This window comes from Pseudonaja textilis, chromosome 7 (genome assembly GCF_049901715.1).
Source record: "Pseudonaja textilis isolate UNSWEBS1 chromosome 7, rPseTex1.2, whole genome shotgun sequence".
Classification (NCBI taxonomy): domain Eukaryota; kingdom Metazoa; phylum Chordata; class Lepidosauria; order Squamata; family Elapidae; genus Pseudonaja; species Pseudonaja textilis.
Window position 1 is genome coordinate 49,099,101 of NC_141996.1, and position 15,028 is coordinate 49,114,128.

At 34.8% G+C, this 15,028-nt stretch overlaps 1 protein-coding gene across 2 annotated transcripts in view; it reads left to right on the forward strand.

The window, feature by feature from the left end:
• MAP3K7CL (MAP3K7 C-terminal like) overlaps window positions 1–15,028 on the forward strand; it is a 40,737-nt gene that overhangs the window by 10,709 nt on the left and 15,000 nt on the right. For both annotated transcript variants that reach the window (XM_026700614.2, XM_087937541.1), the window contains one exon: window positions 5,667–5,728. In XM_026700614.2, the coding sequence (XP_026556399.1) occupies window positions 5,667–5,728 (62 nt within the window). The remainder of the gene's footprint in view (window positions 1–5,666; window positions 5,729–15,028) is intronic.

Sequence of the window (15,028 nt, forward strand, 5' to 3'; positions counted from 1 at the left end):
ATTCATTCAGGCAGAAGCGCCAAAATTTCTGTCACTAAGCTGCATGGTCATGTCACATTGTGCTTTTTTGACCACATAACTTAATAACAGAAATTTCAGTGCCCATTGCTGTCATTAATCAAGGACTATCTCTATACCCCAAATCAACAGAGAATATTTAGTCCAAGCATCCAGAAGTCTCTCTAGCTTAACAAAATAGGAGTGTAATAAATAATCTTGTGTGGTTAGTTCCAAATTTTTTTAGTTATTTCATTTATTCCATGTTATATAGACTTGAGGATTCAATATGTGTTTTAATTTCTACAAAAACCTAGTATTTGCCAAGTAGAGTTTTATAAAATTAAAAAATTCTAAACAGAAGAATTTATATGAGCACTAAAAAATGTGATATACATTTTAAAAAGTACTCTTGACTATCCCAAACTTTTTTTAAATTCAAAATTCAGGAAAGAAAGTATTTTTGGACAGTTGTGTTTTGCATCGCTAGAAATCAGAAATTCTTGGTAGTATAACACTACATCCATAAATCATTTATTTTTACATCCATTCATGATTTAGACACTATAATTGTAAATTTTGCTATGATGTTTAGTCTTCATAATTCATAAGTCATTATTCCATATCAAAAGTTGCAGAGATTTAAATACCATCATACTCATTATTTTTGTTTTGTGGCAGGCACTATTGGCTCAGGATGCTTAAGACTGCCGGCTGGATTTTTCCATGCTATTATTAGGAAATATACATTTGTTCTGAAGATCTATTTTTGGTCAAAGCATACTGTCTTCAGACTTTAACTTGCTGCTAAGATTAATCAGACAATTTCTCTACACTTAATTGTAAGGCACAGTTTCCATGTGAGTAATATCTTTGCAGACCAAAGCAAACATGATGTTAATTCATAGGCAGTGGGAAAATATTCCTGGACCATGTGTGGCTTTTGTGGTCTCTCCCTTACAGCCCACTCCTGATGCCCTTTTTTTTACATGTCCAGCTGTTGCTACAAATGCTTCTACCCTGAAAAACAGATGATTGAATAAAAAATATTTATCCTAGGGGAAAAAAATGTGAAGAGATCATTGGTTATATGGCCTCCTGTTATGGAAATACTCCACAGCAGTTTACTATTTAGTTCCAAGTGTAGATGGACGGGGGAGAGGGTGTCTTCTCCTTTCTGTTTTCTAGATAATGGGACAAAGAAATGTGTATATAGGAATATGTGCATATCAGCCTTCAATATGACTCTTGAAATCTAAATATTAGCCATATCTCCTAACTCTGCAAGTCACAATCAGAGCAAAATATTGCTGTTATTGTTGTTATGTATGAATCCAACAAATATCTTTATTAACAATCACAATATCATTATCATTTCTTCATCTAGATGGTCAATAAATTTTATAGACAAATTATTATTTCAGAGGTGCATAATTAATACTATTTGGCATATATTCTTATACTCTGAAACAGAGTAGATAGATAGATAAATAGATATAAATATAGATAAATATAGATATAGATATATAGATTTATCCATCATCCATCCCTCTATCTATCTATCTATCTATCTATCTATCTATCTATCTATCTATCTATCTATCTATCTATCTATCTATCTTCTATCTATCCATCATCTTTCTATCTATTTTTCTATCCAAAAAGGCTTGGTGGAGATAACCATCTCATCCCATTGGGATTGGCCCACCCCATCTGGCAGAGGGCATGCTACAGGCCCATTGGCCAGGGTATTCAGCTGGCAAGGCCCAGAAGAGCCTTTACTGCTGTTGCTCCTGCCCTTTGAAACATCTTGTTAGACTTTAAACTCTTTAAGCTTTTGTTGAAGAATCAGGAGGGTTGGAGCCACCCGTTCCTCCAGGTCCAACTTTCCTGAACTTTCATAAGAGTGTAAAAATCTGGCTCTGACAGTTGGCTTGGGGCTCCAATGGAGGAGCTTCAGACTGGACATGGTTGATAGATTAATACAACAGATCCCACTCCCTCCTCACTCACTCCCCACTCCCTCTCTCTTTTAGTTAGGGCTGAGTATTCTTATAGTATTTTACTTGTATTATATATAGTTTTATCCTTTTCAGCATTATAAGCCACCCAGAGTTATTCTGTGGTAAGCTGGGGAGCTAAATAAATAAATAAAAATGACGAGTATACATAGAGAATAAATATGGAGTTTGGGCAGCTTTATATCTATGTCAGAATATCTGCTGTTATATTTTGTCAATAATGCAGTTGATCAAGTAAATGATAATTTTTAAAACTACTGTGCTATCCACATAGTTGGAATAAACTTCATTCAACTCACCAAGATTTCCTTTGAGCAAACAAGCTAATAACTTCTATCTCTGTTCAGAAAGCCACTGGTATTAAGAAAAAAAAAATTTTTTTTTGCTGTAACATTTTCTAGTCAATGTTATTTATAAAAATAATTTAATGAGCCAAAGGAATGATGAACAAAATACCTTGTTTTATTAGCTGAAGATTAGATACAAGTCCACTTTTTTTTTTCTGTTCAATCATGTCTGATTCTTGGAGACTGCCAAGACAAGTCCCTCCGGTTTTCTTTGCAAGGTTTTTCAGAAGTGATTTGATCAGATACAATTCCATATAACATACATAAAAACATGCCACTGAAGTATATCTCAGACTAATCACTGGAAGAGTAAACATAGTGCTCATCATTGAATCCATCAATGTTGTCCCCTTACCCAGACTGGTTTGGGCTGCCTGCCATGTGGCAATTTGCCAGAGATCTGCTCATTCCATTCTCATTCCAGAAGAAAAAGAGGATGTTACTATTGTCCAGCTGCTCATTCTTGACATCCCAATAGTCTTTCATGGTCCTCCTGGAGCTCTTAGGACACTTCAGACAAGGCTTTTTTGTATTGCGACATAATCCCAGAGTAGAAAATACATCTGTTGCATATGTTAGTATGAAGTGGGCACATATGTATTTTTAGCTCTTTGTCTTTTTATAATAAATGTAAATAATGAAGCAAATATGAGGTCACCATTCCTCATTTAATTAATCTTTATAGTTTCTTCCTTTTCAGGAAAAACAGCTTTATATGCTGTGTGAGCAAAGGCAGTCCCAACACCAGGAAAACACATATTAATGGGAAAGTTACAGCAGTGAATTAAAGCTGAAAAATGTCTGATTTCACACAGCATATTGGAATAAAACTGAAGAAATAACAGTAGGGTTTAGTGTGGTATCTGTGTATATGAGGCCTCTCTTTCAGCTTATGTAAGCAACCATATTTCAACAAGTCATACATTGGCAAATTGTGTAAATCTAGAAATGCTATATGGTGCCATTAAGATTCAAGAAGAAATAATAGTTTTATAAACATTACAAAAGCTTCCAGCTTTTAGAGGTTTTTGGAGAGTAGTTTAAATTAAATTACTAATATTATATAATGTATATTAATAATGAATAATGGACTTGTAAAAAAAAATCAAAGGACTTGATATATTTTATCCAGGGAAAAGAATCTACAGCAATGTAAGACAATATATGTCATACAGAATAAATATAAGACAGAAATGTAAGACAAATTAATTCATGGCAAGCAAAGACCTTAGTATTTTTAGGAACCCCTTTAGGGTCAGAGTCAGCGACCAAGAAGTCATCACCTTGTTCGGACATCATGTCCCACGAACCAGGTTTTTTTTTACACAACATCTCTCTATCTGCTGTTTCTCTTGATACGCTCTCTTAAGACATACTTTACAAAATATATAAATAGAATTTGCCTGTTTTACCCAACAAACTCATATTTGTTTACAAATCATTGTTTGCATTCAGTTTTGCATATTATGAACACAATGTTGGGTTATTTAAACCAGGGGTCCCCAACCACCGGTCCCTGGACCAGTACCGGTCCGTGGAACAATTTCTACTGGGGCGCCGGTTTGCTGGGCGCCGCCATCTTGTTTTGATGAAAAAGTGCTTCCGGTGAGCTTTTCCGGGTAGAAAGCAGCGTTTGGGTGCTGAAAGAATCGTCGCACCTTAGTTTCATTGGGGGGGGGGTGGCAGCTTCGAACAAAACTAAGGCGCGAGGATTCTTTCAGCACGCATGGCAAGGCGAGCCGAGCGACCGTCCCGAAGCCGTCCTGAAGCCCATCGACACAAGTACAAAGGAGGAGTTGAAGGTGGCGGGGAGAAGCGGGGACGGCTGGCTGGCTGGTCGCTCGGCTCGCCTTGCCATGTGTGCTGATGCCGGTACCAGGCCACGGATGATTTTGTGATGCCAGTACCGGGCCACGGCACAAAAAAGGTTGGGGGCCACTGATTTAAACCATTATCTTAGAACACATGAACACAGAAGCAGAGGGTGAGTCAATCCAAGTTTCAACTAGAACCAGCTAACAGCACATTTTTTGCTTGAGACAAAAAACATAAGCCAGTTAAACCCCAAGAAATATTCAGAATGACTATGATTGCATTACTTTTTTAAGAGTTCTGTTAGTTATGTACTAGTGCTGACCTAAGGTCATTGCAGAAGCACTGTATCTCTGTTCCTTCTTCCACTCCCTGTTTTCCAAGACTTTGATCTTGTGTTACTGATACTTCTTGGTCAATGATCATTGCTTCCATCTCTGACCATACTTGGGATTACAGGCTGCTCCTTGGCTTCTGATCCTCTGGCAGCAATGTTTGGCATTATAGTCTATAGTGTTTAGCATTTGGGGACTAAAGAAATGTTAAGAGTTGTATTGTAAAATACATTAGCACTGAGCGGGTGACTACAATGGTTTCCTGTAACTGGAGACGGTGAATCCTCAAATATAGAATGATTGTTTCTAGTAGCTCAGCAACTGTCTTTTCTATTTACAAAGAAGCAGCAAAGGCAACCTCTTTCCACTAAGGTGCAACATTATAGGGGAGCTTGGTTCACGTCACTCTTCTCCCCAAATTGGAACAGAAAGCTTAATTAATAAGCAATATCAACTACAAGAGAGAAGGGAGAAGTACCTAACCATTCTTCCTTCACATGTCATCGAGGAATCCAATAGAAGATTCAGGATATAACTGGCTGTGAAAAAATTTAAGGATTATATTTTCAGTGATAAATTATATTGGATAGACAAAATCATGGTACCTTCTTCCATCTCTGTTGGACATGCCCAGAAGTCAAAAAAATTTGGATTAGGATTAAATTATGGATAGAGGAAATTATCCAAGGCGGATTGGAGTGGAAACCTGAATTGTTCCTCCTGGGTATAATTAAAGGGGACTATTCTTTTAAAGTAAGGTACTTGATTATCCACATCTTAACAGCGGCACAAATATCACTGACATACTATTGGAAAATGCCCGATTAACTGCCTCTATACTTTATTATTCAGAAAATTTATGAATGTGCCAAAATGGAGAGGCTTACATTAAAATTAAAAGAAAAAGATGATTCTGAATACTATTTAATTTGGGATAAATGGTATGATTGGATAGATTGTAAAAAAATTATATTGGATAGACACATGTACATATCTTTATTAAAACTACACATATATTCTAGAGATATGGAGACAGTCTATAAAATGTGATAAAATGTCAGTCAAAATGTTAATTCTGTGCATATAAGGATACAAAGATAAGCAAACTCTAATCTTTATATCATGAATTCATAATCTTTATGTTTTTATTTCAGATGATTCACCTCCAGAGAATGCCTTTCATTTGGCTTTTCCAGATCTAGAACAGCAGCTTCAGGTGCCTCTGTTTTGTTTCTTTAATATTCAAAGCTATTATATGGAGCATATTTTTGAAAATTATCAATAATATACTATTCTAATGGGAATCCATATGTACATGCAGTTAACATATTAAGATGTTCTCCGATAGTGTTTGTACAGAATAGTTATTATGGAGAATAATCTGGTCTGCAAGATAATTTAATAGGATTTATAATAGGCAAAATGTGAGGAAGAGGATTTAAGAGACAATACCTTATATTTTTCTAGGCCAAAGGATAAAAGAACTTTACTTAGAACAATTATGAGTTCTTCCTGAGGTAAATAAATAAACACATTCTAAATGCTTCTGCTGCCACAGTGTTAAAAAAAATGCAATACACAATTTATTCCAAGAAGAAAGGGAGGACATATTGGAAGAGATATTAGAATCTCTAAGTTCCAGTTCTGTAGCACCAGTGATGGGATTCAATTTTTTTTACTAACTGTTCTGTGGGCGTGACTTGGTGGGTGTGCCATGGCTTGATGGGCATGGCTTGGTGAGCATGGCAGGGGAAAGATACTGTAAGATCCCCATTCTCTCCTCACACCACTAACCTGCTTTCCAGCTCCGTTCTCCTGTGCAGGGCAACAAAAGAAGACCCAGCCGATCATGTGGGACTCCGGAGGCAGAGAATAGATGGGGGCGGGGCCAGTCAGAGGTGGTATTTGCCAGTTCTCCAAACCACTCAAAATTTCCGGTTCTCCAGAACTGGTCAGAACCTGCTGAATACCACCTCTGTGTAGCACCACATAGCTGTGTGCCTGCCATTCATGCAGCCTAGTTCCCCTTCTGCCCTGAGCCAGACCTCCAAGCCACAAAGGTTGGGGACTGCTGGTATAGATAAACTTACATTTACTCAAGTGCTTTGTTAAAATAAACTCCAGATTTAGATTGAGACCAAGGAGCTAAAAAAAGAAGGAATGTATCATCCAATCTCTGTTGCCCACATAAAAGAAAACAGACATTTTTTAACAAGGTGCTCTTTATTTATTTATATGATTTACAGAGCCAGTAATTCTGGGTAGTTCACAGCAATAATAAAATCAATAACTATAAAACAATAATAAAAATAAGGTAGTCCTCAACCTTTGACCACAATTGAGCACAACATTTCTGCTGCTAAGTGAGACATTTGTTAAGTGAATTTTGTCCCATTGTATGACCTTTCCTGCCACAGTTCTTAAGTGAATCAATGCAGTTAAGTTAGTAACATGGTTGTTAAGTGAATCTGGTTTCCCCATTGTCTTTGCTTGTCAGAAGGTCACAAAAGGGGATCACATGACCCCCGGGACACTGTGGCCATCATAAATATGAGTCAGATGCCAAGCATCTGAATTTTGATCACATGACCATGGGGCAGATGCTGCGATGGTTGTAAGTGTGAAAAATGCTCATAATCACTTTTTTCAGTGCTGTTGTAACTCCAGTCACTAAATGAACTGTTGTAAGTTGAGGACTACCTGTAGTAAAATAATGAAACAAAAACCTTGTGCCTTAACCCTCCCCTTAGGATGCACTACCATTTTGCTTTATGTAAAGCACATAGAAATCATCAAACCAGGAAATAATTAAGGTGTGGGTACTGACTGCTCCAGAAAAGGGTGCACTTGGCTCACAAAATGGATCTCCGCAAAGGCCCACCTAGCTATGGCTGCCACTGCTCATCAAGCAGGCACCATGAATACAGGGATACCCAAATTGCTCACCAATTCAGTGCAGGAGAGTACAACCGCATTCAACAGCAAAGATAACACATCATCAGACCAAAGAGAGCCAAAAACACAAAGCTACTCTCTGTTGCTAGGTTTGAGCTGCAGTTGATTTATGCCCAACAAGCCTCCAGGTACTTGGATAGCACTGCAACAACATCGCCTGCATGGCCAGGGGTAGGGGTAAGTATCATTAGCATACTCTGGTTCCTCTGCTGGCCCAGCGAACTGGTACAATGTTGGCCATCCACCAAACTAGCCAAGACCATCATATGCAACCACTCACCATCCACTGTATCACCAAAGATCTCAATAAAATGAGCCTACCAAGCAGGTAACCACATCAGTATAATGATGGGGAAAAGGTAATTCCTCCTTACCCTTCTTTTGGGCATATCAGGCAACCCTTAAATAGCAATATAAGTTTCAACAGACAAGCTTCTCATTTGGTTGTCATTTTAGTTTCTTTGCTTTTTTTTAGTTCATGGTGTACTTTTGTCTCCAACTCTTGTATGCAGTTATCTTGGCTCATCCTTTTTCACCTGTGTGGGTTCACATCTTTCTCTAAACTTGGAATTTTTTAAAAATAGTTAATTAAATAAGCCATAGTTGCCTGATTTAGACATAAGAGTAAGCAGTAAACAAAAAATTATATGTCACAATGGTTAAGTACATCTGGTTTTTTTTACTTTTATGATGATGATGATGATGATGATGATGATGATTTAAATTTTTATTGGTTTTTAAGACGAACATAGACAAACAAAACATAAAAACATCAAGCCATCTTCCATATATATATACATACAGTATGCCGGTTGGTTTACAAATTGTTTTGTGCTTCCATTTTGTAATCTTCAATTACAATTACATTGTATATATTCTCATATTTTCAATCAAGTATTAAATACATAAATATCATTGTTAATCAATCATTTGACTATACTTTTATTCATTCATGTTTTATGAAATAATCATACTTTATTTAATTTGTTTTATGACAGTTCATATTATGATCTCAAATCTATCCTATAATCATTTTGAAGATATAAGAAAAGAATACATCTTTATATATTTATTATTTTCTAAGAATCTACATATTTCATTACCATGTTTTATTGTCTAACCACTGATATAATAGATCCCAAATTTTATAAAATTGTTTATCATCTTGTTCTCTGATTTCAAATGTCAATCTACTCATTTCAGCACATTCCAATATTTTCTTAATGATTTCCTCCTGTGATGGTGTTTTCTCATTTTTCCAGTTTTTAGCAAATACAATCCTAGCCGCTGTTAATACATTTACAATCAGGTATTTCAATTCTTTACTATATATTTCAGATAAAATTTCCAATAAAAATATCTCTGGTTTCAAATCTATATGCTTTTTTATCATTTTTTCCAACCACGTGTGGATTTTAGTCCAATATTTTTTAGCATCCGCACAAGTCCACCACATATGGTAATATGAGCCAGGTGTCTGATGACATTTCCAACATTTTTCAGATTTGTTCTTGAACATTCTTGCTATTCTTGTCGGGGGGAAATGCCACCTGTAAAACATCTATACAAATTTTCTTTATATGCTATTGACATTGTCATTTTATAATTTTGAGACCACAATTTTTGCCATTTCTCTAGATCAATCCCATATCCAAAATTCTTTCCCCAAGCAATCATAGTTTCTTTAACTTGTTCTTCTTCTAGTTTAATTTCTAATAGATATCCATACAATTTGTTAATCACCTTTTCATCAGTAACTGTCAAAATCTTATCTAAATCAGTCAGTTTATCATAGAAACCTTCTGTTTTACAGTCTTTATCATACCTTGAATGTATTTGCGCATATGAAAAACAATTCATCTTTATACCTTGTTTCTCTAATTTTTGTATAGATTTAAGTTCACCCTTTTCATTCAATATTTCACCATATCTAACTGTTTGTTCCTTTTTATATATTATAGGATAAGAAAATACTTCAATAGTCGATAGTCAGACTGGAATTTTCAAATAACATTGTCTTTTAGTCTTCTCCCAGTTTAACCACAGAGACTCTCGTATATAATGTCTTCTAAAATACCCCTGTGTTTTAGTTCCTTTATACCATAGAAAAGCATGCCACCCCAAGAACAGATAATGTCCTTCTAATGTCAACAATCTAGTATTTCATAATGTTATCCATTCCTTAACCCACATCAAATTTATAGCCTGGTAATACCACTCCCAATTAGGCAAACCAAATCCTCCTCTTATTCTGGCATCTTGCAAAAGTTTTAACTTTATTCTCGCTTTCTTACCTTGCCATATATAATTCAACACAATTTTATTTAAATCTTCAAAGTAATCTTTTCCAAGCCTAATTGGAATTGTTTGGAACAAATATAAAATTCTGGGTAATATATTCATCTTGATTGTTGATATTTTCCCTATTAATGACAGTTGTAAATTTTCCCATTTCACCAAATCTAGCGCTATCTGCTACTTAAGTTTGATATAATTATTCTCTTTTAGTGTACTGCATCTTGCTGTCAAATGTATCCCCAAGTACTTGATCTTATTCATGACCTGAATTTTCAATAGATCTGCCAGTTCTTCATTTTGTTTTGATAGCATATTCTTTGTCAAGATCTTTGTCTTATCTTTATTTATTTTCAAACCAGCCACCTTTCCCTATACCTCTATCTTTTCTATCAGTTTTAATGCTGTTTCTAATGGATCTTCTAAAATGAAAACCAGATCATCTGCAAATGCTTGCAATTTAAATTCTTATTAATTTTCATCCCTTTTATATTCTTTTCTTCTCTAATATTTCTGTTTAACACTTCCAAGGTTAACACAAACAACAGAGGTGACAGTGGGCACCCTTGTCTTGTTCCTTTTCTTATATCAATAGAGTCTGTCAATTCTCCCTCTATCATTACCTTTGCCGTTTGGTACATCTCTTCCAGCTGTAATAACATGAATCGCCAATTCACATTATCAAATGCCTTCTGTGCATCTAGAAATATCAAAGCCATTTGTTTTTCAGGGTGTGCCTCATAGTATTCCAAAGTGTCCAAGATTACTCTCATATTATCTTTAATTTGTCTCTTTGGCAGAAATCCATTTTGATCAGGATGGATAAAATTGTTTAAGTATTTTTTGAAGTCTTTCTGCCAATATTGAAGCAAAAATTTTATAATCTGCGTTTAGTAAGGAAATAGGTCTATAATTCTTCATTTGTAATGGATCGGCCTCCTCTTTTGGGACAAGTGTAATATAAGCTTTTAACCATGATTTAGGTATCTTCTTTAACATAACTTCATTCATAACTTCTAGCAATGGAAGGTTCAATGATTCTTGTAGTGTTTTATAAAATTCTGCCAGAAGTCCATCTGGGCCTGGTGCCTTTCCATTGTTTTGCTTCTTGAGTGCTTCAGTTAACTCCATCATCGTTATATTGTTTTCTAACATTGTTTCAATCTCTTTAGGTATCTGAGGTAAATTAGCATTCTGTAAATACTGTTTAACTCTTTCCTCATCAATATTCTCTTGTGTGTATAATTTCCCATAATAGTCTTGTATTATTTCCTTCTTCTCTTTACCACCATAGCAAACTTGGCCTTGGTCATCTATTAATTGCAGTATTTTCCTTGATTCTTTCTCCTTTCTCAATTTATATGCTAACCATCTACCTGGTTTATTTGCATCTTCAAAGTAGTTCTGTTTAGCACCTCTGATTTTCTGTGCTAATTCTTCTTTTTCTATTAGACCCATTTTATGTTTAATTATATCCATTTTTAACTTAATGTCCTTTTTCTGTGGCATTTTCTGTAGCTCTTTTTCAAGTCCTTTATGCTCATCCTCTAATGCCTTAGAGGCTAGTCTTTTCATGGTATTTCTTTTCCTTGTATAGACTATTATCAAGCCTCTGGCATATGCCTTCATTGTATGGATTGATATATCTTCTTTTTTGTTTTCTCTAAAGAAGAAAGCCAGTTCTTTCTCCATTCACTGTACGAAGTCTTTTTCCTTTAATATAGTATTATTTAACATCCATCTAGATCTTCTTCTTTGTCCTTTCCATTTAGTTGTCATTGGATTGTGATCTGCCCAAATACTTGTTTCAATATTTATTTCTTGAATATTAGTTAACAATTCTGTTCACATCCATATCATATGACCTCTAATCATTCGGTTAAGTACATCTGTTTTGCCAAACCAAAGTTAAATAAAGACTGCTAGAATTAACCTAAAACAAAAACAAAAATAGTTGTTTTGGTAATCATGACATGTCACAACTGATTTAGACATTTCTTCTCATTCATATAATGAGAAGTGTCAAGAGAGAAAAGGCAAAAGGACGGTGTGATGTAAAGTTCTGTAAATATTTACATTATTATCATATCAGTGCCCTTCATTCACAATATTTTGGAACAATAGTAATTAAGGAAAATAAGAGATTGCTTCTGAACTATTCTAACAATCTTTGCTTGTTCTGTTTTTTTGGCATGGATTAAATGGTGTTTCAGAAGCATTTATCATATGGTTTTCACTAATATAAGTTTTGTCTAATTCTATGATCAATTTTCCCATTTTCCACCAACTTTCTCCTTAAGTTTTGCATTAATTTGTTTTTTCCCCTTTCTAATGCTTGTTCTTAATACACTTTTTTATTATTGCTTTTTGTTACATGCTAAGTAGGTAGAATAATGAATAAGAGAATCAGTCTCTTGTTCTTCTCCTCTTAGTTAACTATTTTGGTTGTAATTGTCTTTCCATTCTTAAACTGCTATCCTCCAAATGCAATGGATTTCAACTCTTAATTCCAACCAGCATTATTTGAAGAAGCCTGTTCTGATGACTGCAGTACTTTATCTGGCCTTGTCTAAGTGTGCATGATATGCAGGACCATTAATCTATACAAACCAGTCTGATGTATAGTTTATGTAGGAACTAGTATTACATACTCATTATAAAATTCAGCATTTCCTAATGTGTTTATTTTGGATTAGAATAAAAGGATATGTCTGGTTTGTTTTTTCAGTTTAACTGTCTATTTCTTATATGGTCAAATGTGGTATAAACCTCTAGAAACAGATTTCTTACTAAATATTAAAAAATTCTTGGCCTACTTCATGTGTAGCATTTTTTGTCTCACACTAAAGACAATTCTTCCAAAGAACAGTGTTCATAATCATATCTGAAGTCTAGAATATAATTATTTTGTTGTTAATTCAGAGATAAACACGATCACATTATTGTATAATTTTTTCATGTTTTGCTATGTGACAGTTTTGCAATGAAGAAAAAGAATAAGTAGGGACAAAGGTACTGCTAAAGTAACTGTAGTCCAATTTTGAAAAAGGACACTGAATTATTCACTGGTTTACACCAGGTTAACTTCAGAATCATTTGCTACCTGTTATTCTGGAAATAGAGCAGTAGGTATTCATATGAAAAACAAATTAAATTAGAAGGCTAAAACTAAAAAGTTATATGCTTAGGAGTAATTTTTGTTTAATGCTTTAGGAATTACTTCTATGTATACTCTTGTTTTTTTGAGGATGGTTTTGTCATAGATGGGAATCTGATCCAAGCGGGGTGACTATACATCTTCTAACTCAATTATAGTTCTGACCATAAGAGAGGGCAAATTATACCAACCCTAAAGATATGAGATGTAACATTGGTGGAGACCACTTGAGCTATTAAAATTCTAAAAACTGAATCCATACAACTGGTTGACTAAAAATGACATTACGGGAATGAGAAGCATGGAAAGAAGGAAATGACAGATTTGTTAGACAGATGGGCTGCCTTTCTCTTTATAGAAAGGGGTGGGGGGGAGATAAGAGCTGCTTAAGTCAGGAATAAAAAGGTTTTCTAGTTTTGGAAACAGGATTTGCAGAGTGGATAACAATAGAAACATTCATGAAAGCCTAAACATGTAAGACAAGCTGAACATAGTGTGCAAATCAGAAGTATGCATTTAGTCCTTTTGTAAATACTGGGGAAAAGATCATTAATTTGAATTGAAAATTAATCAAATTAATGAAGTACTATATGAAGCAGTTATCCCTGAACATTGAGAATCAAGCCTATTTTGTTGTTTCTGACTCTTCTGGAAGTCATCATTTCTCTACTATTATCCATCATTGTTGGGGAGCTCTTGCTAGTGTCATTTTGTCATCTGTGCTCTTTTTCAATTACTTCACTTTTTCAAGATACTTTTTCAAGCATCCAGATCTATTCCACAAGAGATAGACTCCAACTCCACAATTGTGTATTACAAGTAGTCCAGTCATAGGCTTGGCAATATCCTCTGAATATTGTATCTAATTGATTACATATACCATTAGTTTCTTCTGCTTTGTTCTGGGCTATTTTGCTAGAGTACAGACAGATGAGATAAAAGCCGTCCTAAAGTTTTGTCTGCCATATTAGATTCAGTAAGTGATAAAAAATCTGATTTAGTTATTTGTCTGGCTTCATAGGGATAAATATTATTGCATGCTTCTAGCCATTTAATCTATTACTGTTGTTACTGATACCAATATTTTGAAAAATATTATTTGTTATATTTCATTCTAAACATCCCAAAATGGTCTGTAGCACTATAAAATTAATTAAGAATGTTATACAGTCCAATATACAGTCCAATACTGAGCCAACAAACATTAAAATTTAGACACACAAAATCATTGATATAAGTTACCGTAACCCAACTTTTTGATCTGTAGCTTTAGCTGATTTGACTTAGCCAGTGTCTCCCTCACAGCCTTGATTGTTTTTCATTGAACAGAGCCATCACAGATATGGCCTATTCCTATGTTGTAGACAAGTGGCAATCAATAATCTATGGTATATAAAGCATGCACCCCTCCAGAGATTGTAGGTATCTTGGTGGTTGATGTATTTAAATTGCCATTCATTCGAGTCTGGTTCAGTAATGAACTGGCAACCAGTGAAGATATTTTAGTACATGTAAGGAACTAGCTCTAGTTTCTGGAGCAATCTCAAGGGTGACATCACATGGACTGCATTACAGCAGTTAGGTTATCACCATGAATCAACAGAGCCAAGCTATCCCTATCCAGGGTTTGAGAATCCCTCATCTGTAGTGCTTTAAAAAAGAAAGAAAGAAAAAGAAATAAAGAGCCAGGAATTGATCTTCAGCACCTAGTTCATAGATGAATTCATTGCTGATCATGCACAGGCTCTCTTAATGTACGTGCTTTAATTGCATATCATTAAGCTATAGTAATATTTTAGCCTAAACTTTCTATGAAGCTAATAACTTCATATAAATATGAAACATAAAAAATAATTTCTTCAGGCATTCTAAAGTAGAATTCCAATGTTACTTTCTAGAAATTGGCTGACATGAGTGAATGTTCCATAATTGTGTCCAAACATTACTATCAAAAGCAAAATGGGGTGGTGGTGGTGGAATCAAAGCGTCATTTTCTCTATCTCTTAAGTTATTTAGAAAATTTATATCACTGCCCAACTTAAGCAAATAGCGCTGGATGGTTAACAATACAAAAACAATACAAAAGTATAGATAAAGGTAAAGGTTCCC